Genomic DNA, 23,850 nt, shown 5'->3' with positions numbered 1-23,850 from the left:
GTATTGATAATCAATTGATTATAGAACCATTTCTGGACGTTGGGTTTTTGTGATGCGGTTCTTAATTTGCTTTACATTTTTTTGGGGTTCAGTGTGTGAAGACAAGGGTTTGTCCCTGGATGCCCTGTGGGATTTTTTTTGTGTGTGTGTGTATGTGTGTGCAGTGTGTATGTGTGTGTGTGTGTGTGAACAAGTGAGTCCGGTAAATTTTGAGATCCACACACAACCTCAGACCACATTCCCTGGAATCTAGCAACCACTCACTATATCTACACCCACGTCAGTCAGTCTTTCTCTCCGTGTGTGTGTGTGTGTGTGTGTGTGTGTGACAGAGTGTGTGTGTGTGTAAGAGAGAGAGGCAGAGAGTGTGAGGGGTGATAGTGGGTGGTGATTGGACGGATGATGTGTGTACATTCTCAGACATGTGTAAAGACCTCTGAACGTGATGGCACGTCTGCGAGCGAACAGGAAAACAAACACACACTCGCTATCTCTCGCTCTGTTTTCTCTCGCTTTTCTCTTTCCATTCCTCTCTCTCTCTCTCTTTCTCTCTTTTTCTTTCTCACACACACACAAACACACACACACACATAAACACATTCGCTCTTTTCACACCCTGCACCTCCACCCACTTGCAGGTTCTCATGCTGGGGTGAGTGTGTGTGTGTGTGTGTTTATGTGTGTGTGTGTGTGTGCGTGGGTGTGTTTGGGGATGTTCAAGTCTCTGTCATTTGGCTTTGTTTACTTCTCTATAGCTTTAGCGTGGTCTTACATATTTATTAGTTTATTTATTCATTTTCAGCTCTTTGCTCCCAAAATCTGATTCAGTCCGAGTCTCTAAATGTTGATGCCTGGGTCGGATCGGTGCATTCCTAGTATCTACTTCTTGTAATAGTTAGTACTGAAATATTTAGCAGTAATCAAATTTAATAGCAACTTTCTGTAATTAACCTGCATTTAGTTTCCGTTCTTAGTCTCTGTTCTTTCAAATCATGTAGCTTGTCATGTGAATTTTTGCATGATTGAGCAGCTGATTTGTGTGAAGGAAGGAAATTAACAGGATGCATGCACCTACAGATCCTGCACTCTCTAGCTGCCTAAAAATAAGCCTGATCTATGATGTTTTTTTTTTAAAGGAAGACAAAAATACATTTTTGGTTTATTTTCAAAAATAATTGCATCTCTCTCTCTCTTTAGGATCTAACAAGCAAAAAACAATGTCCAAACACAAACTTTTATCTTTCGACATCTTTGCAGAGCAAAAAAACATAAGGAGAATAGTTTTAAACATAAAATTGGATGACAGTTTTGTATCTGGCCCATGTTTCTCTCTGAACTGGCTGTAGAAACCTTTGACTGGGATTCCCACCCTCTTGATTTCAATCAACTGAGTGGAATTTGGTGGAATAACCCTGGTTTGGTTTTTAATCACAGTTTTTATGCATCTTGGCATCATGTTCTCCTCCTCCACCAGTCTTACACACTGATGCTTTTGGATAACTTTATGCTGCTTTACTCCAGTTGCAAAAAATCAAGCAGTTCAGTTTGGTGGTTTGATGGCTTGTGATCATCCATCTTCCTCTTGATTATATTCCAGAGGTTTTCAATTTGGTAAAATCAAAGAAACTAGAAAAATAAATTATTTTTTAAACATGCATATGAGACATACTCACATTTGGTATTTACATTCACCTAATACATTTATACCTAATACATAACATCACTACATGTAGATGCTTTCTTATTTTTTTCTATGTACGTACACATGGGACGTATTCCTTGATGTCCTCATAAAGAGTTTGTGGGTGCGAGCAGGTTGGTGGTATGTGAGGTTTTATAAGAAAGGGTGGTAAACCAAAACCACACCTTACACACACCTCCTGGCAGCAGTGTTGCAACTGTGAGCCCGAGGGCTGAGAGTAGAATAATTAATTAAACTCTGAGGAGCTGCAGAGAATGCTACTTAAAGCCCGACTCACTGTGGAGGATCTAACACAGAGAAACACACAGCTCTCTGATCTATATCACACACACACACACACACACACCTCCAAAGTCTTTTAAACACACACATCTTCGTCTGGCACAATACGATACGGTTAATCTCAGAGTTTGCTTCCTTGTGACACGATGATTTATCAGCTATCATCAGCCAGATGTAATTAGATGGCCTCTTGTCTAGTCTGACTGTTGCAATACGTTTTCCCCCTGTGTGTGTGTGTGTGTGTGTGTGTGTGTGTGTTTGAGAACTGCGATTTATGTCAACAACAGAATGCCTGTGGAGTGCTTAATGCCAGTTACTTCATCGCGCTGGCTAAGAAGTCGGCTTTGTTGACGTCTGGATTTCAGTGTCACAATCCATAAGCATAAATATATATCCATAGAGCGGCTTACAGCGTCTAGTCAAAGCATGAGACACTGTCTCTCCCACACACACACACACAAACACACACACACACACACACACACACACATTCAAATCAATGGATGCAGGACTACAACACAACAACACTATAGCACACAGGATTTGATAGTGTAGATACTGCAAAAAGCTGCATTGTATAATATAACATATATACAATTAATGTTAAAGTCATTTGTCTGGTTAAATTGATTTGTTTCTACACTCACCAAAAACCCTCCTTTTAAATATTGGTTCTTGGTAACACTTGGTAACTATTTGGATAGTCCATTATTTGTATAGTCCATTATAGTTGCCTTATAGATGCTCAACTAACATTCAATTGAATGTCTATTCAAAGCAAAACCCCAAACTAAACCCTAAGATTAACATAAATGGTTCTCTACAGGACTTAACCCTACACCTAACCCTAACATTAACCATTCATTAAACTCTAAAACCCAACCCTAATCCAAACCTTAATCAAAACTTTAAATCTAACCCAAAAAATGTTAGGATTAGAGTTTGGGTTAGAGTTGGATGTTGGGTTACATTCAAAAGAGGATCATTTACTGTCATCTTAGAGTTCAGTTGCATTTAATGAACATTCAGTTTAATGTTAAGTTCAATTTTAGTTGAGAATTTCCATTATTTCCATTATATAGTCTTGATATTTGACTATTTGAATTCAAAGAACCATTTACCTGATCAAAATATTTTTTCTACAATCTAAAAAAAAGTTATTCAATACTTTTCCCCTTTTAGAATAGTTTAGAAGAGTACAGAATAGGGGTGGGCGATATGGCTCTAAAATAACATCACGATATTTCAGGGTATTTTTGCGATAACGATATACTTGGTGATATAGGAAAAAATAATATAAAATAATTCATTCATTTCAGGAATATAGTATAAGAGTATAACAGAATAATCATAATGTGGCAAAATAAATAATAGAGCATAAAATAATATAATCCAGCAAATAATATTGCAGAATATTTAGTGCATGCATATAAACTGCAAACTAAAACAGTTATATAATAAATAAACCTAAAGCTTCACAGTAAATAATAGACTACTTTTAAGACAGAACAGCCCTATTATCACGATATGGATTTTTAATATCATGATATTTCTGTGTCACGATATATTGTATACGATATAATATTGCCCACCCCTAGTACAGAATGTATTCAAAGAGCCATTTGCCTGATAAAATTCGTCTTTTCCTATCTGCGGTCTTAAAAAAGGCTCTTCAGGAGTTTTTTATGCTTAAAAAATTTAAATAAAAGTAGTATAAAAATAATTCAATATTACTATGATAATTCAATTGATTTTTACCTGTACCCTGAACTGTTCCTCAAAAGCTCTTTAGGTCAGATAGTTCTTCTCAGCATTATCTAAACAATGAACAAACACTATTATCTAAGATGAGCATTTGCACTACTACTGTATGTCAGTGATAGGTGCACCTTGATGCAGAAGCTAAATGCATTCATTAGAATGGCATCCACAAACATTTAAACATAACAGTGAATAGAATTGTAGAGGAATGTGTTTGTGATTCATATGATAAGTCTTTAGTTTCTAAACCCATATTCAATCAAATGTGTCCAAACGTCTGACAGGTACAGTATCTGTGCTAACTCTCTTGTTTGTGCGCACAAACACACACTCAACCACCCACAAACACACACACACATACACACACACTGTCGTGCCAGGGAGCTGGCAGACAGACAGGCTAATTAAGTGTTCATTAGCAGACATGCAGCAGCATGACTCACCCACACACTGAGGGAGAGAGAGAGAGAGAGAGAGAGAGAGAGAGAGAGAAGAAAGAGGAAGAAAGAGAGAGATAGATAGAGAGCGAGAACTAGACAGAGAGAGAGAGAACAAGAGAAAGAGAAACAAAGAGAAAGAAAGAGAAAGAGTAAAAGAGTTAGGTAGAAAGGCAGTGAGATAGAGAAAGGGAGAGAGAGAGAACGAGAGAAGGAGAGAGAAAGAGAGAAAGAGAGAGCGACAGTTGGAGAAAAGGATAGAGAGAGGTGTGTACAGGAAAGGAAAGAGAGCAGATTGTTATCTGTGTGGTTTTTACCCATGCAGTCAAGCACAACCCACACACACACACACACACACACACCGCCAAATCAGCTACAGAACTGTTACTTTGGCAGCCCAGGTTGTGTGTGTGTAAGCAGTGTGTGTGTGTGTGTGTGTGTGTGTGTGTGTGTTTAGCGGATGCCGGTGCCTGAAGTTTGGCAGAATTATTCAATGTTTTACAGCAGTAATGCCCTCTTATCTTCTAACACACACACACACACACAAACACACACACACACAGATGTAGTCTTCTTCTTAGGGGGTGGCCTAATGGATACTGATGTGTGTGTATGATAACGTATATGCATTAGACCCCCTTAAACTCCCATACGGATCAAATTATACAATTATATACACTCTCACAAATGCACACACACACACACACACACACACAGTCCTACATTAACAACCCATCACAAACCACTACTCTTATGACTCTAAGTAGGACTTCAATTCAGGCCCTATATGTCAAAACACACTTCAATAGTGCTAATTTCTGCTAGCACCCCAATAGGAATTCCAATAGTGTGTTAGCACTAAGCTAACACAGGTGCTGTTACATTATAAAATTATAGACAATTAAAGACTGTAAAACATATCTTGTACATTTTATATTAAATGTTCCTATAAATAGCTCTGGCACAGAGCCACCTCCAGACGCCAGCCTATCTAAACCACCACAATTGTATAAGATTTGAGGTGTTATCTTGTGATTGAAGAGAAACTCACTCACCATCTTTATGGCAAGCTAACATTAATTATAGGAGTTGGAGTAAGATTCGAGATACATAGAATCTCTAATCTCTAACAATCGAAGAAGCTCTGCGCCATTAAAATAGCAATCCGCTATCCAAAGTTAGAGCGCACCTGGCTCTCAAAGGGAATGGCAAACGGCACCCATGATTAATTAAGAGAATTAATATATACCTTTTTCGTGTTTTAAGTTCAACAAGGCATACTTTTCTCGACGTTACGATAGCAAAGACACACCGACATGCCCTAAATCAGGTTGTGCTGTGCACATTTAAAGGCACATAGAAAGCTACAATAGGGCCCAAGGTTTTTTAACCATGTTGACCAGCTTACAACTTTTGAAGCCAGTTGATTGGCACAAAACAAATCTGGATCTTTTTCTGCATTTTGTATCAGAATTTCGCGATGAACGGACCAATAGAAATCCACCCACTCTTCTTCTAGCTCTCTAGTTCTCTGTTCTCTGTTGCATTGCATGTAAAGCATGCTTAAGATCAGCCCACAGTCAGATCTGAGATTCTCAAGTCTCTCCCAGTCCCTTGACTTCCAGTGTGTCGAATATGTATAACTTAACCCTACAGTTATTTTTGTAGTGTTGTTTTTTTAAAAAAGGGGTTTTAACACTTTGAAAATGTGCCACGGGGCCCAAACTTTTGCTCACAGCGGCAGAAAGGCTGAAAAAGACTGTGAATGAAATGTGTGTCAGCGATTTAAAAAATCCACAGAGTCTAGACTTGTGTCTCTGGGTCTGTCAGGCTGGATGGTGAGATTTAATGTCTTGGGAAAAGCTGCTGTAATTCTCAGGCATCTGAGCTGGTAATTAGCCGCCACACAGCTCGAGCAGGAGAGAGAGAAATTATGCTAGGGGCTAAACTCTGTGTCTGTGTGGTTACGCCGCAGATCAGATCGGAGGAAGCCGCACTCAGTGAGGCTCTTGTTTGAGTCCTGCAGCGTGGAAAAGGCCTTTTTCTGAGAAGCGGAGAAGAAGACAGTCTGATCTTGTGGTCATCCTTGTGGTCCTTTTGTAGGGATGGCGCTGACCGAATTTCACACTTTTCAGGCCTTGTTCCAAGAAGATCCGGGGCTATAACTGCGGCGACTGGAAAAGAGCCGCGTTTCCCAGGATTTAAGTGCTTTATTTCTGCTCTTAAAGCGATAGTTTTGTGCTTAGAGACCCCTCCACCAAATTGTTCCATCTATTGACTATTTGCCAAGATGCCAAAATCCCAAGAAGTCATGCCATAGAGTACATTTTTGTTTTTTGTTTTAAGTTTAGCTGGTCTCTTAGCATGGTGCAATGCATCAAAGAGTGTTAAATGGTATCCAGGCCTTGCTCTAATTCTCATAATTCACATTCACATTCAAATTCACTTACAAGATAACACCTCAAGACTTATACACAGTAAACACACAATTAGTTTGAACTCCAACAAACTCAAGCTAATTAAGTCTGTTTTATGTAAAGTTGTGTATTTCCAAATTTTACTCAACTATTGTTAATTAGGAACATTTATGGGCGCATTTAAATAGAGATATTTAAGTTGAATTGAGTCTGTTACCATTAGCAGCTTATTTTTCATTGGCTTCTGGCAAAATCTTTTTGCATGCTGAAACTCACCATCAGTGTGTAGTGATTCTCGCCCAAAACTACCTTATATGAACCTGTAGATCATATATTATGATTAATTGCCTGGTCTTTATGTTGTAGGCTGTATGAACAAGCATCATCATTTTCTGAGCTGCTGTAGTAACTCTGTTTAGGCTGTGTGCTCTATACTGTTCACTCTTTAGCACTTTCTTCAAATCTGAATTTTACTTAAGTGAAATCTAAGGGGAGACTAATATAAAAATCTATTTTATTCACCCGACTGTAACATTCAAAGTTGAGGTATTATGCAAAGCAATTGATATAGCAAAAAAGAAGAATCAATGAAATTAACTCATACAATTAAGTCTTAATAACTAAAAGTTTTTAGTCGACTTAACTCATATATATAAATCATTTTAGTAAATTCATCTAATCCAGGCTTACAGTGTACAGGTGTGGACGTTTCCAAGTTTTCCCAACGGATTTCAGTATTTCAGTAATATTTTTCTTCTGGTACACAATCAAACATCGAACAGATATCAGTACTGAGTTATGTTTCCACTGAAGCACTGAAGCTGCTATTGTGAGACATATAGTGCGCAAGTTTGGGCTGAACTGTAGTCTACATTTTTAGACAGTAGTATGTCATAGAGTGTTAGAAACCACACAAGAGTCCATGTGAGACAACTAAACAGGAACTCAACAGTTTTTGTAACGTAACTGTGATGATTTAGTCAGTGTTAATTTGTGGGTGTACGCTTCCGTTATTTATTTGTTACATTTCCTTTATCTTTTTTAGCGTAAAGCTAGAAAAAAAAAACAAAGCATAATACCTAAAACACATCCAACGCGTCCAGAAAGTTCTTCTGGTAAAGGCGCACAAACACACACACACTCACACACACTCACACACACAAACACATGCATATTTTCACATACTTTCACCCACTTGTGCTCAGGGCACACACACACACACACACACACCACATGGCACACTTAATGGCACTTTAACACACCAGTAAGTAAGTACACAGCGAATGCATGCGGCAGCACGTGCAGCGGCAGCCTTTAATAACTGCACTAATCTGCTCGGCTGCTATTGACGTTGTCCGTCAGCCAATCAAAATATTTGAAGGAAATGTTTATTTTCTTACAGCAATGGCAGCAGCTGCGGCCCGCGCTCTGAATAAGGCCTTTATACGCAAGAATTTACCATTGTGGAGAGAAAACCGGGAAAAGAGAGAGAGAGAGAAATATCACTGCACTGGACTGAGTGTGTTCATCAGATTGTTTACCTACTGTCCAATTTCTGTCTTTATATATCAAAACCATGTAATTTACAACTGTATTATACAGAAAAAACACAATATTTATTTTTAAAACAAATTAGTCCTTTTTATGTATCAATCTAGAAATAAAATACCCTAGTGCAAGGGTAGGGCTGTCCTGATTAATCATTTAGATTTGATTAACCGTTTAAAAAATGTTTGAGTCTGTTGACTTACATTATCAGACATTTTTTTTATCTATATTTCTGTTTCTGTTTATAAGCATAACACCATATTGTAAATAGGGCTATCCCAAGGTAGCAAATGTAACCAATCAATTAAAAACAGTTTATAGAGTTTATGGAGACTGATCCATTACATAATTAGATGGTTTTTTGGCACATCTCTATTTGGTTTATAGTTTAATACATTTTAACCATGTAATCTAAAGCTGTATACAAGGACAAAAACACTGCATTGTGAATAGGGCTCTCTCAATTAAATCAATTAAAGTTGATTGTCATTTTTTATGTATTATAAGGCCCACTATCAATAAACAATTATTATTTCTGGTATATTTTATACATAAGGCGCACTGGATTATGTATTTTTTATGTGACAATAGTAAGGAACAAGGGTGTCGCCATGTTGTTAATCTACACAGATTTCTCTCCTGAAAACTGTTTATTTGGGTGAGTAAAGCACTCCTGTTTTTTACAGTAAGCTTAGATTTCCAATATAATTTTACATTAGTAGCTTAGCAGCACTTAGCGCTAGTAAAATGCCACCTAATAGCGCTGAGGAACCCTGAGTGTTCCGGTAAGCCAGGGTGCTTACAATTCTCTACAGACTACAGTCGGATATACTCACGTCTGAATGGCGAAAGAGCTAGCGCTGCAGTTAGTAGCTAATGCTAATACTGCTCCAGCCTTGGTGCTGGAGAAACTTGACTGAAAACTCCTGTATAATGCTGTACTTCAGCAGAATGGCTTTACTGCTTCTTAATACCTGACTGGTAGAATTCATACAAATTAAAATATAATGTGGATTTATGTGCGCCTTACAGTGCGAAAAGTGTGTGTGTGTGTTTGTGTGTGTGTGTGTGAGTGTGATGGTTTCCCGCAGTGTCAGTGGTACGTGATGGTTGGCTTGTAACTACTAACCCATCTCAGACCAAGAGCAAACAGGCTTTATTTGCATGTCAAATTGGCAGTTCAGTGTGGCGTGACCAGTGAGTGTGAACTATACGCACACACTCTCTCACACACACACTTACACACACTTACATACGCACACACTTGCGTGGATACCCAGTGTTTTATTTAGCTACTCAGCAGCAACATGATGGACAAGGTGTGCACACACATACACGAATATACACACACACACACACACACACACACACACACAGTTCTCAAACATTGTCTAAACATTGTCAGTGAGGGCTGCTGATTCTCCCACAGCATTGTATGTGTATGTGTGTGTGTGTGTGTGAGAGAGAGAGAAAGAGAGAGAGAGAGAGAGAGAGAGAAAAAAAACCTGCTATAATGCTGACTCAAGATACTATTCAAGATGTAAAGATATAGCAAGAACACCTGACCTTAAACCAGTTTACAACTGATGATAATGTCTCCATGTGGATCCTCTATGTCTCTCAGAGAGTACTATTGGTTAGTGAGTGTACCTCTTGGTGAGAGATCAGTGCTACACATGTCTCTACGAAGCATCCACAAACACACAAAGACAAAAAAGACATTGGCAGTTGATGTGATGACTGAAAAACCCAGGCTGCTATGGACTGGAATTGTATCTTCCTGTATCTTCTTCTATTTGGGATCCGATGACTGCCAGGTTTTAATATGGATATCTCATGGTGAGAGCTTCAATCCTGCCTTAGCTGTGGAGTGACACACTTCCCCGACTGCTGGTGTGATGATCTGGGGAGCCATTACATTCGAAAGTCGGTTAGCCCTAGTAGTCATACGAGGGACACTAACAGCTCAGTGATATGTGAAGGATATTGTGTAGCCATGTGTCTCCTGCCATTTTCAGCAGGATAATTCTCAACCACACACACAATGAAGCTTTTTCTTTCTTTGGCCAGCTTGGTCACCAGATTTATCACCAATCCAGCATTTATTGGACCAGCTGAGACGCCTACTTTGGCAACCTAAGAGTGTGCAGGGTCTACAGGACCAGCTGTAACATCTATGGGTAAACATGCTGCAGGATGTCTTATGGAACCTGTATGGCTGAAATTTCTTATTGTGTCTCATGTTGGACCCAGAAGAAGTCTAACAGGGTACTAGATATAGTGTTTAATTGTGCAGTTTTCTGTAATACTTACTTATTTAATTGTATTATCATTACATTCACACATAAAATAATTTATTAATTCAAACAACCCATTTTTTATTTAAAATTTCTTTTTTCAAATTTTTATCTCATTTTCTTCTTAATTCACACTCTCCCTATCACTAGTGATGCCCCAACAGCAGGAGCGTAAAGACTAGCACATGCCTCCTCCGATACATGTGAAGTCAGACTGCGCCTCTTTTTGAGCTGCTGCTGATGCAGCATTGCGGAGTTGCATCACAGCGCTAACGCTCGGAGGAAAGCGCAGCGACTCGGTTCTGATACATCAGCTCACAGACGCTGCCTTGTGCTGATCGACATCACCCTTTGGAGTGATGAGGGGAAAGAGTGCCATCTACTATACCCACCCAGAGAGAGATCAAGACCAATTGTGTTCTTCTCTGGTTTCCAGTAGTTGATGGCAAGCTACATGGACAGGATTCGAACCAGCGATCTCCTGATCATAGTGGCAGCACTTACAAACACCTCGTTTTAATGTTTTCCCATGACTTTTCTATTTTGTTAAAGTGTTGAATTGGTCGCTCTTCATTTATTTTTATCCCATTCCATTTATATAAACTCATGGAAATATTTTACGATATTAAAATATATGTGATTTTATTTATTTTATTTTTTGTTTCTGGACCAGGTCTATAGAGGCCCAAGGCAGATTAAGGGACCCCCTTAGGCCCCCTAAAAGTCCAGATCCGGCCCTGCCCCTCACAAACCTATTAGCACACTCATTTCAAAGGCACGCATTCACACACACAGACACACTCACACACACACACACACACACACACACACGCACATATCTAAATAAGCACGAACCTCCAATTTGATTCCACAGCAGACAGATATTTTACTACTTACTCATCAGAGTGTGAATATTTCAGAGATATTACAGCCAACAGCCTGATGCTAAACCACGTATATGTACTACAGACCTGTTCGACATTCCTTTTCACACGTTACCAGACTGCGTGTGTGTGTGTGGGTGTGTGTGTGTGCCTGTGTGTGTGTGTGTGTGTGTGTTATGCGATACCGCTAAGGGACAGACTGTGGAATGTTTGCGTTTCTCCACCTTTGGCTGATTAAAACAATAACACAGTCTCATGATGAGTTTGGCGCTGCCAACAAAGCAAGTGCAAACAAATTCACACTGTCGCAGTCATGCCTTAGAACACACACACACTCATACACACACGCACACCTACACTTACTCACATACCTGGAAGTGCTGAGTGAGCAGAAAGGCATTAAAATCACTGGGTCATTAAAATCCATTATATCCAAGTTACTCTACCGCTGTTCTGCCCACTGGAGATCTGTGCCACTTAATAGAGATGCCAACTGATAGAGCCGGCAGCTGGTGCACATGCCTCCATTAGGGGCATAATACGCATTATAATACGAGTATTTACTGACTGACGTGAAGAAGAAACTGGTTATTATCATTTTATGGCACTTAATGCTTTTGCTTCTACGCAGTCTTTCACTACGCTTTACAATAAGGAATTGTTTAAGTATTGCAGGCACATCCAGCAGCAGTCATAAGGCTGCATAACACATTCATAAGCATGTTATTACACAAATTACACAACCCTGTTTCATTCACTGTTGCTTTTATGAAACTTTCTGAGGTGAATTTACATCAATATATTATGAAAGCAACATTTCGGACAACTGATGCTTTGTAAATATATATATGTGTGTGTGTATGTTAATGTAGGATGATTTAACTGTATGAGCACTTGCTCCTCTGTAAGATATCCCCTGTTTTGGGTCGCAACAGATCGACCAATAAGCATAAAGTATCTCAGATTACTGGTCTACAGTTAACTTGTTTTACTGGTTTAATCTGCTTCTAGATCAGATAACCTATTTAAAGAGATATAAATATGATATAGATGGATGATGGAATGAAAGAATGGCTGGTTGATTGAATGGTTGACTGGTTGGATGATATATGAAAGAATGAATGGATGATGAACTATGTAATGGATGGATAAATTAGACTATGTATGGACATATGGATGGATGAATGTAGGATTGATTGATTGATTGTATGGATGGATGATGGGATGGATGAATGGAGGATTGTTTGATTGTATGGATGGATGATGGAGTGAATGAATGGAGAATTGATAGATTGATTGAATGTACAGATGGATGATGGGATGGATGAATAGAGGATTGTTTACTTGTATGGAAGGATGATGGAATGCATGAATGGAGGATTGTTTGATTGTATGGATGGATGGATGATGGGATGGATAAATGGAGGCTTGATTGATTGATTGATTGATTGATTGATTGATTGATTGATTGTATGCATGGATGATAGGATGGATGAATGGAATATTGATTGTATGGATTGATTGTACTTTTTTGCCTATATTTAAAAAAAATACCCAGACTCTTCTAATAATGAATGAATGAACAAATGAATGATGGGATGGATAGATGGATAGATAGATGGACTGATATTTTTAAACCTTTACCAACACAAAATTGCCCTTTGTGTTTTATAGGGCTGTGGCCAGACCAGCTCGAACCAACTCCACTGAAAACCTGCAAAGTGGAAGACGACATCCGCTGGCCGAGTAAGACACTTTATTACACACACACTTAAACACTTATACACACTCACACACACTATTTCTCTTACATACAAACACACACACAAATCATTAGATCATGTAAGTTCATAATGAATGGACCAGTAGAAATGTTCCAAAATGACTCAATGATCCAGTGATGATTTAGAAGGTCTTTCCATCCCCTGTAAAATGACTTTTTATGAGATACGGGTTTTACAGTACAGGATATTTTCATATATGTTGTTGCTATATATAGCCTATTTACGATTCCACATCCCGTGCACTGAGAGTGTGTGTTAAAGCTCTGGTGAGATGAGTTCTGCAATGTGGGAACACTCACCACATGCGCTTTGGGAAAAACAGCAGAGTAAACCACAACCATGCTGCTGTCCTCAGATGGCCCACAGCTTTAGAGTGTGTGTTGTGTGTGTTGTGTGTGTATGCTTGTGTGTGTGTGTTCGATGTGTGTGTGCTTCATTATGAGGGTGAATCATAACATTAAGGGTCCAATCACAGTGTAACGCTTTAGGGAAGGTACAAATAGGCTGCTTTAATTACTGCCTGGAACACGTGTACACTGTGTGTGTGTGCGTGTGTGTGTGTGTGTGTGAGAGAGAGAGAGAGAGAGAGAGAGAGGAAGAGAGAGAAAGAGAGAGACTGGCATAGCAGTTGGTCAGACAGTGTATACCCACTGATCAGCCATAACATTAAAACATCTAACAGACTACATAGAGTAAAGAACATTCATTATCTGGTTCTACTGGCGTCTCTCAGGGGGCGTGGGATCTACACTTTAGGCAGCGAGTGAACAGTCACTTCTAGAAGTTGACGTACTGAAGCCGGAAAAAATGAGCAAGCAGAGGAATCTGAACCACATTGACAAGTATGAGGATGTCATCGCTAGATGACTGGATCTGAAACTCTCCAAAATATCAGGCATGTCTTGTGGGTTGTTCGTAGTTTGCAGTGGTCAATACTTACCAAAATTTCTTCAAAAAAGGAGCAACTGGTGAACCAATAGCAGGGTTTAGGGTGGCACATGGATGCCCAAGGATTTCCCACCTCATAATGTATAGAGCTGTAGGATCTACTGTAGCATCAGTTGGATGTCTGATAGAGAACAAGCTTAGACACAATATTAGACAGTAGGTTTAGGAGGTAGATAGATAGATTAATAGATAGATATGACAGTATGTCAGAAACGTCTGCACAAAAAGTCCCTCAACTCAATTTTCCTCCTGGTAACTGAGTTCCAGTGTACCAGCATGATGCAATATCAATCAAATTCCATACTTTTCCCAATCTATTTCCTAGAATATCTGTGTAAACTCTCCTTTTTTAGCACAAGAAAGTAATTAGCTATCCACCTCTCTCCACCTCACACCTCCTCCGCCAGTCTGACAGTGATTAGCCAGGCTTTACGGGGGTCGGTTCAGTCACTCCTGCTTCCAAAATGACCTCATTTGCATCCGACATGATGTGTTGTCGCGTACGCTGAGGTGCCAGAGTAAACAGCCGAGGTGTACGTTCAGTCATTTGCCTCGCTCCATCTGTAGCTCGTGTAATTGAGACTTCAACAGCTGAGAATACTCCCAACATACACATAGATGACAGTACATATGCATTATGCAGTACATGTACACATATATTTTGTATATATTTAGTTTTGCACGTATATGTGTGTTTGTATGTCTGTATAGTACAATATATGACAACCCTTAGACAATAAGCGATCACCTAAAAAAATGCTTTTGCATCAATCCTAGCCACACCATGAAACACACACCATAGCAGCCACCCGTAGTCATAGCAGCTAGCTATAAACCATAGCAATTGCATAGCAACACCCTAGCAACCACCTGTTAAACCCAAGTAAACTCAACAACATTTTTTCTTCCAAAATGTATTGCATTCAGTGACAAGAGCATTCATGGGGCCAGGATATTGAATGATCACCACCTTACCAAATCATCCCAAAAATACAGTATTTTCCAGACTATAAGGCCACTGGAATATAAGGTGCATATATGGGGAAGCTGGGAAAAGCGCCTAAGTAAACTAAACTAAACTGTAACTAAAAAAACATTTTCTTTCAAAGTGAAATAAGTGCTGCTTTTTAATCTACACAGATTTATCTCCTAATTTATCTCCTGAAAATGCTTCAGTTTATTTACAGTAAGCTTAGATTTCCTATATTTTGTCTAAGCAACATAAATGCCAAACGATAGCGCTAGCGATTTCGTTCTATGTAGCTTGTTTTAACATGAAAAAACATGCCGACTACAATCCAATATACTCTAATATACCTCTGAATGGCGAAAGAGCTAGTGCTGAGGTTAGCGGCTAATGCTAATGCTGCTGCACCCAGCCTTAGTGCTGGAGGAGAAACTTCACAGAAAAATTATACTTATAACACTATATCTCATTTGAGTGGCTTTAGTGCCTCTTAATACCTGACTGGAAGAGTTCATACATAAGGAGCACTGGATTATAAGGTGCACTGTTGATTTTTGGGAAAATTAAGGAATTTTAGATGCACCTTATAGTCCAAAAAATACGGTACTGGACTGAGCTTCCAGAGAACATTTCAGAGAACAGTTCCATGGCTCTACAGCTCAAGGCTTCTATAGGCCCGTACTTTTCTACAGTGGCTGCATTTGTGAATTGTGCAGTTTTAAGTAGCTGGTAAGAGTGGTCTTATAGTGGGTAAAATAAGGAACTGATTATATTAGGTTTCCTCTCTCTCTCTCTCGGGCGTGTGCCCGCACCCACGATGCCGCTCCTCTCTACCAGTCTGTATTGTGTTTTTTTTTATATCTTTAGTGGGCCCACAGGTGCAATCCATCATGGTTTGCATTCCCATCTTGCAAACAAACATTTTCACAGGTGAGCGCCAGGATTTGCATCCTCACCAGCAAATGGGCACCAACACATACGCGCACGGCGGGCACGCTGCAGGCAAATGAGCCAAACCTCTGAGCCGAGCTGGGTTACACGCTTCACTGTGGCCTAGTGGAACTCAGGGAATAAAACAGCTCCCTGTGGTGGGGCGCGCACGATACACACCCTCTCTCACACACACACATACACACACAGACACACACAGACACACACTCTCACACACACACAAACTCTTACTCGCTCACACCACAGAATTGTGTAACAGAGAGTAACAACATTACTCTATAAAAACCTGAAGAGAGGTATTTCAACAAGCATGAGGAAGATCGAGAGAGAGAGGGATAAAGAGAGAGAGAGAGAGAGAGAGAGAGAGAGAGAGAGAGAAAGAGTGTGTGTCTATGCCAGACAGACTCTGGACTTTATCCTGCTTTCCGTTTTTCCGTCTATCTGTTTTTTTCTGCTCTTTTTTCTTCCCTTTTTCTCTTTTTCTGAGTCGACACATTTTAGTAAAGAGTAATGGAGATCATGTGTGGGGTGGGACCCTGCTACCGAGCTGCTCTGCCTCTCTCTCTCACACACACACACACACGCACACACACACACACTTTTATACACAATATCAAGCATGAGTATATCATCGCTGTCCAATAAAAACACATTCTTCCAAAACAGCAACTTTACAGTGTGGAGATAAAACTTTTTTTTTTTTACTTTTAATAGAACTTTATTTCAGATTTTTTTATTGATCCACTCATCAAGAAATTTGGACACAGTTTGTGTGTTCAAATTTTGTAGTAAACTAAAATCTAACAAAAATTGAGATACTTGTTTTTTTTATTGGATAGCGACAATTTACAGTATATATTTATACAGTATATATAATTTAACTAATACAATATACAGTATATATTTACACAGTATATATAATTTAACTAATGCAATATACAACTGAAGAAATGCCCTTAAAAATCATTATCCCACATTCAGTACTATTTTGAATGTGCTACTTTGCAGTTGTGGTCACAGATAAAGACTCCAGATAGAACTGGGTGAATCTCTCTGACAAGTGTTGCTCTAGATGCCTCCTTCAAACTGCAGGACCCCATCAGGCCTCTAGAGGAGGCTAGTGTGTGTGTGTGTGTGTGTGTGTGTGTGTGTTTGAACAGACTGTTTTCTGTGTGTTCTGGCAGTTTGCCAGGCTGTGTTATGACACCTCCTTGGCTGAGGTGTTGTGGTGGAGTCCAGTTGTTGTAGTAGTCGGCGAATTTCAGCTTTCTTTCATTAATCTACAGCAGTGAGAAAAGAGGCCCTTCTACTGCCTAGCACTGGAGAGAGAGAGAGAGAGACAGAGAGACAGACAGAGAGAAAGAGAGATATATATAACCAGTGTCTTCATTCATTGCAGTACAGTTACATTAGTAGTATTGTTTTTGGTATCTTAATGGTCTGGAACTCATGGCAGATGACAGACCTTCAGTAATCATCCAATGTCAGTGTGTGGTACAGTGCATCCCATAATAGGATCTGTTAGGATAGGATCTGTTGAGTTGAGGGATGTTTTATTATGTTAATAATGATTGTGTAGCTTGATAAATTCAAACAGGTTGTTTTTGCAGCATTGTGATTGTGTGAATTTGATACTGATTGTTTTTGGTACATCGTGATTGTGAAATCGCGAATGAACTGAATTCAAAATGTGTTGTGTTGCTTTTGCAAAATCACAAAATAATTGTGATATTATAGTGTTGATGATACTGGTTGACACTGGTTTGGATTTTACAGCTTCCTGGTGGTGAAACAACTGAATTTAAAATGAGTTGGTGTTGGTATTTGATGATTGGGACCTTATAAATAAGGAATTAAATGAAAATTAACTGAATTCAAAATTTGTTGCTTTTACAGCATTATAATTGTGATATCATAGTGTTGATGACACTTGTTGCTTTACAGCTTCTAGATGGCAATGAAACTGAAATTAAAATGAGTTGATTTTGGTATTTGATGACTGGGACCTCATAAGGAATAAATTGAATGAATTTGATATCAGTTGTTTTTGCACCCTTAATGATTGTGACATCACAAATATGATAACTTCAATGTATGTATAACATATTATTAATAGCCAAACATCACTGGTTTACCTGTTGAAATGTAGGTTTTGTGTTGAATTATTAGTCCTGTGTGTGTATGTGATGGTATGAGCACTGAGGCTAAAGGTGGTTAGCGCTTGATTGAGACACAGGTAGAGCGAGGCGAGATAAAAAACAAGAACGGGAAGGGAGTAGAAGGTCGGTCAGGGTCCACTAGGAATTAACCGCAGCCGAGTGCCGCCTGGAACCAGATACGGGCCCCTTTCCGCACAGCGCTGTCTGAGGAGAGACAGAGGGGCCTTCAGCCTCGCTCGCCCAGCCCTCCTCGTCTGCTGCAGCTAAACATGTTTGGAGGGGGAAAAGGGAAAAGTGTTTAAATTGTAAAGAACCGTCTCGATTTTCTCTCTGCGTTTCTCCTCGCCTACGAACCGACCCGGCGCCCCAGATGTAAGGGGGAGGGGGTGCAGGAGGAGGGGGGGCATTTCAATGAGGCGGTGGCACGCAAAGCCCGCCATCCTTCCCCCCTCAGGGTGCTGGCATGCCAAAGCCTGCTCTCTAGTAAGAAGTTGCTGTGCTATCCCAGCATCCACTGCTGCAGTACGGGCACTCGCTGCAAACAAGTACTGTAAATAAACGGGGGCAGACAGGCTAGAGCATATGTGTGTGTGTGTGTGTGTGTGTGTGTGTGTGTTGAGTATATACAGGTGCACTGGATTTTAACATCATGCCTGATCTTAGCTTTCCTGCTCAGCTCTACCTGCAGCAGACACGGAATCAGGACATAAAATCCAAAGCAGACTTCCCACATGTAGTGAATTCAGTATGTGCTGGGATCTCTTAGATTCACAATTGTTACATCACAATTGTGGTGAATTACATACATGTAGCTTCATGACTTTGACATCACAAATGTGTTAAATTCCATACGAATTGTCTTTAATGCAATTCAAGCTCTTTTTGTAAATTCAGGTTTTGTTATTATATAAGTGATTGCGGTGATTATTGTGATGTCAACAGTGTGATTTCCAACACTAATATGGTGATTGTCATTGTCTTGTCTTGTTCTAAAGATGATGAATGAATTCAATATGGCTTTTATGGTTTTTATTCCCCATGACTCTGACATCACAAATGTGGTGAATTCCAAAAAAGTGTGTGTTTTCAGTTGAACAGTTGTGACATCACCATTAACAAATGTGATGGGGAAATCAGTATGAGCTGTTATTTTAGTTAAATGATTGCAGCATAATAAAAATGGTGGTAAAATCAATATGGTTTTAAATACAGGCTGGGTACGTTTCTGTTTGTTTGTTTTTTTTTTTTGTTTGATTATTATGATATGAAAGTTGTGATGAATTAAATACAGGCTGTGTTTACAGCTTTATGGCTATGACATCACAAAGCTGGTGAAATCTGTATTATCTATTACAAAGATAATGGATTCAGTGGATGTGTTGTTTTTGCAACTTTTTTTTATATTTTGGTATTTTAGATTTAAATCCTTGGTAATCTCAATCCTGTCAGCACCCCCTCTATCCACACTCCTTTTTAACTTTATCTATTTATTATTTTATCTATTCATTAGTAATTACACAGTAATATGTGTATAGAATTCATGTGTTTTTAATTAGGATCATCTGATTAACCACAAATCATGTTTTTCCTGTTTTTCTGCAGGTACTGACCTGTTCCAGCAGAGACCCACCTTTCCGTCGCTTTCGCCGCTGACCGCTCCACGCTTCTCTGACCCCCACATGCACTACCCGGGGCCCTTCACGTACTCGGCCAACCCGTCCGGCACGGGCATCGGCGGTTTGAGTGTTACCGGCATGTCGGCCTCCACCCGCTACCACACCTACCTGCCTCCACCGTATCCCGGCAACCAGAACCAAAGCTCCCACTTCCAGACCAACTCCTCCCCCTACCACCTGTACTATGGCACCGGCTCAGGCTCCTACCAGTTCTCCATGGTGTCGGCCAGCAGCAGCTCGGGAGGTGAGCGCTCGCCCACTCGCATGCTCACTTCCTGCACGGCGGCGGGAGGGGCAGCCGGCTCAGGGGCCGGCAGCCTGATGAACGCCAGCCTGGGCAGCCAGAGCGACGGGGTGGAGGCAGACGGCAGCCACAGCAACTCTCCCACTGCCATGACCACATCGGGCCGCATGGACGAGTCCGTGTGGAGGCCTTACTGAGTGAGCGTGGACGGGTGGTGTTGGAGGGGCGGGGTAAAAGAAGGAAAGGCTAACATGCTAAAGTGCTTGGCCTCCTCGAGGAGAAAATCTTCATATAAAACCATTTAAAAAGTGACTCAGAATGATAAAACAATATAAAACATCAAAGAAAGATACAGAAGAGACGTAGAGACACTGAGATAAGGAAATGCGATGAACAGAACAAAGCAAAAACAAAAATCTATTAAATTATATATATATAAAAAAAAGAAAATGTTGCATGGTTGGTTTTGGCGCCCAATTCGGCGCCCCCTTCCAAGTTCCTTTTCCTAGATCTTTTTTTAAACCAAAGAGAAAGACATTACCTTAAAACTGTATTTCCTAACGCTCTGTGCCAAGCCTTGCCCTCTAAGACTGAGCCGTCATGAGCAAAGGGCAGATGAAGAATGGCAACCCACTTCCACTTCCTCATCCTCTTCCTCTTGCTTGAACAAGCGCACCTAAATCGCAGACTGCTACTTTTTGCTTCGTATAACCAGAGTGCCTGGACATCGACCTGCCAACCGAATACGGCACCTGCCTCACTGCCTAGACATCAGGACGTCCAGTCACAGAAAGACTCCTTTGACCATTCCTGGCCACTGACCTTTGGTACAGAACTTTGCCAGACCTGCCTGGACTGGCATGTAAAAAGTAAAGTAAACCATTTTAACTATCAGTGGTCAACATGGTCAATTTACGATTAAAAGGCTTTTATTTATGTCTTTGTTTGTTGATTTGAGCTACGTTCATCTTTAGCCTCCAAGCTTTAAGTTTAAGTCTAATTTAAACGGTACAGCATTGATTACGACGCCACAGCTAGTGACTATCAAATACCAAAGATGCTCAATCAATGCTTCATTTTTGTTTCGTTTTCGTTTGATTTCGTCTGCTCTGCAACAATTACGAACAATTACAAATCCTCAGCCAAAGTGAACATGCTGAGATGTTCTTTTGGGTTATATTGTTTGTTTGATTGGGATTTTTGTTTCATTTGTTTGCTGGTTTAATTTTTTTTTTAAATACTGTGGTTCCTTTAAGCCATTGTTTGTTTGAATTTTTGAATTTTAAATAACAAGGTTTGGGTTTCCTTTAATTTATTTGAGCCAATTCTACTTAAATATTCTTTTATTGTTTCCAGGTCGAAAACATTTATCGTTTATCTATTTGTCCTTGTTTTTTTTTGTTGCTGTTTTTTGCCTTCCATTTCTTTGTTAATCTTAATTGATTTAATATAAAGTTACAAGCCATGCTACTGTAATATATGATGCCTAAATTATGAAAATGGTAGAAAGATTTTTATGTAATGTCTGTTGTTTCCAATGTAGCGCCAATGCACTAAAAGGTTTTTTTTTTATTTAATGATTTAAAGTCATGATGGGTCATGATAGGTATCCACCATATTCACCAGATGCATTCCACATTCCAAGCAATTAATTCACATTATTCCCATTTGAACTGCAATAGGATGCAGCACTAATGGCACCAAATGTTAAAAATCTGCACAGTTTTTTTTTTCATTAACGCTCCAGGTCACAAACTACCACTTTCCCTTTATTGGCCAAAGTGTGAAAGCCTTCCGGTGTCATTCTAATCCCTTCTTCCACAATAAAGAGCGTAGATAGCTTTAAGCGTGTACATTATCCGCCTCATTCCTCAGTGAATAGACTGAAACTGTAGCCGATATAACTGGGCATGCCTGGCAGCGCATTGTCTCCCATTATTTGAATAACAAAACTGAGCACATGCTCCAACATTGGAGGTAAAGTGGCCAGAACTCTCCCTCTCTGTCAGATCCCTCCAGGCTCAGGTCTGGTACAGGTGTGTGGGTATACTCTATGTAATATCTCACCACCTACAGGTCTTTCCCAGGCCCACCACACCCCCTCACACCTGATCCCTGCACCTGAAGGCCACAGGAAGGGAAACGTAGATGGAGCCTAAGATGGATAGTGAGATGGGGATCCTCTTTCAGTGTCCAGCAGTTAGCCTACAGGGCGCTAGTTATGCTAACGTCGCGCAGGTTCGCTTTGTTCGCTCTACTTTGAAGCCTTTGTGGAGGAGCTTTGTCTCTTTCTCTTTTGTCATTTGTACGTAATTAACGTTTGAAAGCTGGAGGCCATTGAGATGTATGAGATGTATGAGCTGTAGGCCTCTAAGTGTGTGAGAAGCTTCAATGCTAAATTGGCAATGAAGAATCCTCTGCCTAAAGACCCTCTTATCTGGAACAAGAAGAACATTTTAAAAAACACAAGAGGAAGCCATGCTAACTAGCTTTATGCTGCATGTGCATTGGTTAAGTCAGATGATGGATGTTGGATCATCACCTCACTCAACTCATACCCAACTCTCCAAATGACAGTTTTACAGCATCACAGCTTAATATAAGAGCCTTATACTTCTCTAGACATGGTGCCAATACATTTATTTTCAATGATTTGCTTCAGATAGTTCTAATCTATTGGCAATACTTCTCTGCAGGGACTAGATGAGACAGGCTGTATTTGTGTCAGAAACCCCAATAACACCCAACCAACTGTTAAGCATGGTGGCGATAGCATATTGGTCCTTGGTTGTTAAGACCTCTTACAGTGCACATAATGGGTGAAATAATGGGGGAAAAGAGAACATGCCCATTCAATATTATAGAAATCAAAAGTTTAATCAAGATCTAAATCAAAGTGAATAAAGATGTTTGTTTATAAAGCTTCACATCAATGTCAGTTTCTATTGTAAATATGGTGGAAAGATATAAAAATAAAGAGGAAAGCACAACCCAACTGAACAAAACCACAGTAAAAAGAGCCATGATCAATGTTACAGGACAAAATCAGCCAGTGCCCTTCTGATATATGACCAAACCTGAACGTTTATCACATTAAGAATTAAGTTTTACTTCCGCGATTTTCCTGGCCGATCTACGCTGCCTGATGATGACTAGCACACACACACACACACACACACTCAAATCTAACGTGCTTTACCCTCACTGTCACATTGAGATGTGTATTCAGTAGAAAGCTCAGTGGTTCCTTTTCCAGAACAAAGTAATGTTTTTCAGTCACTGTATAATATTGTAATTTTCACTCTGTAACATGCTCTGCTATCCTCTTCCTTCATTGTGTGCAAACAATGTAATTTTTGATGCATTTTAATTAAAAAAAAGACATGTTTCTCGCTTGTACTTGCGATTGCAGTTTTTTGTTTTTGTGTTATATTTAATGTAATAAAATCATGTGAGAGAAAATTAGAGGCTGGATATTTTATGGGATATGATCTACATGAAGACCAAAAGATTATTATACTATTATAGGATATTTTATAGTTATATCTCATTGTATACATAAAGTATGATTTATAGAGTTGTAGCATATCTTAATAATGTAGGATGATAAATTATATAGTTCTATCTTAATATAGTACACACACACACACACATATATATATATATATATATATATATATATATATATATATATATATATATATATGTGTGTGTGTGTGTGTTATATATAGTGCTTAGTTTAGATTTATACCTTATATAAAATATAAAAAAGTAAAAAAAATATCAGCAAATA

At 39.5% G+C, this 23,850-nt stretch overlaps 1 protein-coding gene across 1 annotated transcript in view; it reads left to right on the top strand.

The window, feature by feature from the left end:
- runx3 (RUNX family transcription factor 3) overlaps nucleotides 1–23,456 on the top strand; it is an 88,165-nt gene extending 64,709 nt beyond the window's left edge. Inside the window, exons 7-8 of the mRNA XM_007238564.3 lie at nucleotides 13,003–13,074; nucleotides 19,740–23,456. Of these exons, the coding sequence (XP_007238626.3) occupies nucleotides 13,003–13,074; nucleotides 19,740–20,254 (587 nt within the window). The 3' untranslated portion in view covers nucleotides 20,255–23,456. The remainder of the gene's footprint in view (nucleotides 1–13,002; nucleotides 13,075–19,739) is intronic.
- Nucleotides 23,457–23,850: the final 394 nt, after the last annotated feature.

The sequence above is a fragment of the Astyanax mexicanus genome, chromosome 7 (genome assembly GCF_023375975.1).
Source record: "Astyanax mexicanus isolate ESR-SI-001 chromosome 7, AstMex3_surface, whole genome shotgun sequence".
NCBI lineage: Eukaryota > Metazoa > Chordata > Actinopteri > Characiformes > Acestrorhamphidae > Astyanax > Astyanax mexicanus.
This window is presented reverse-complemented; position numbering and strand designations above follow the sequence as displayed.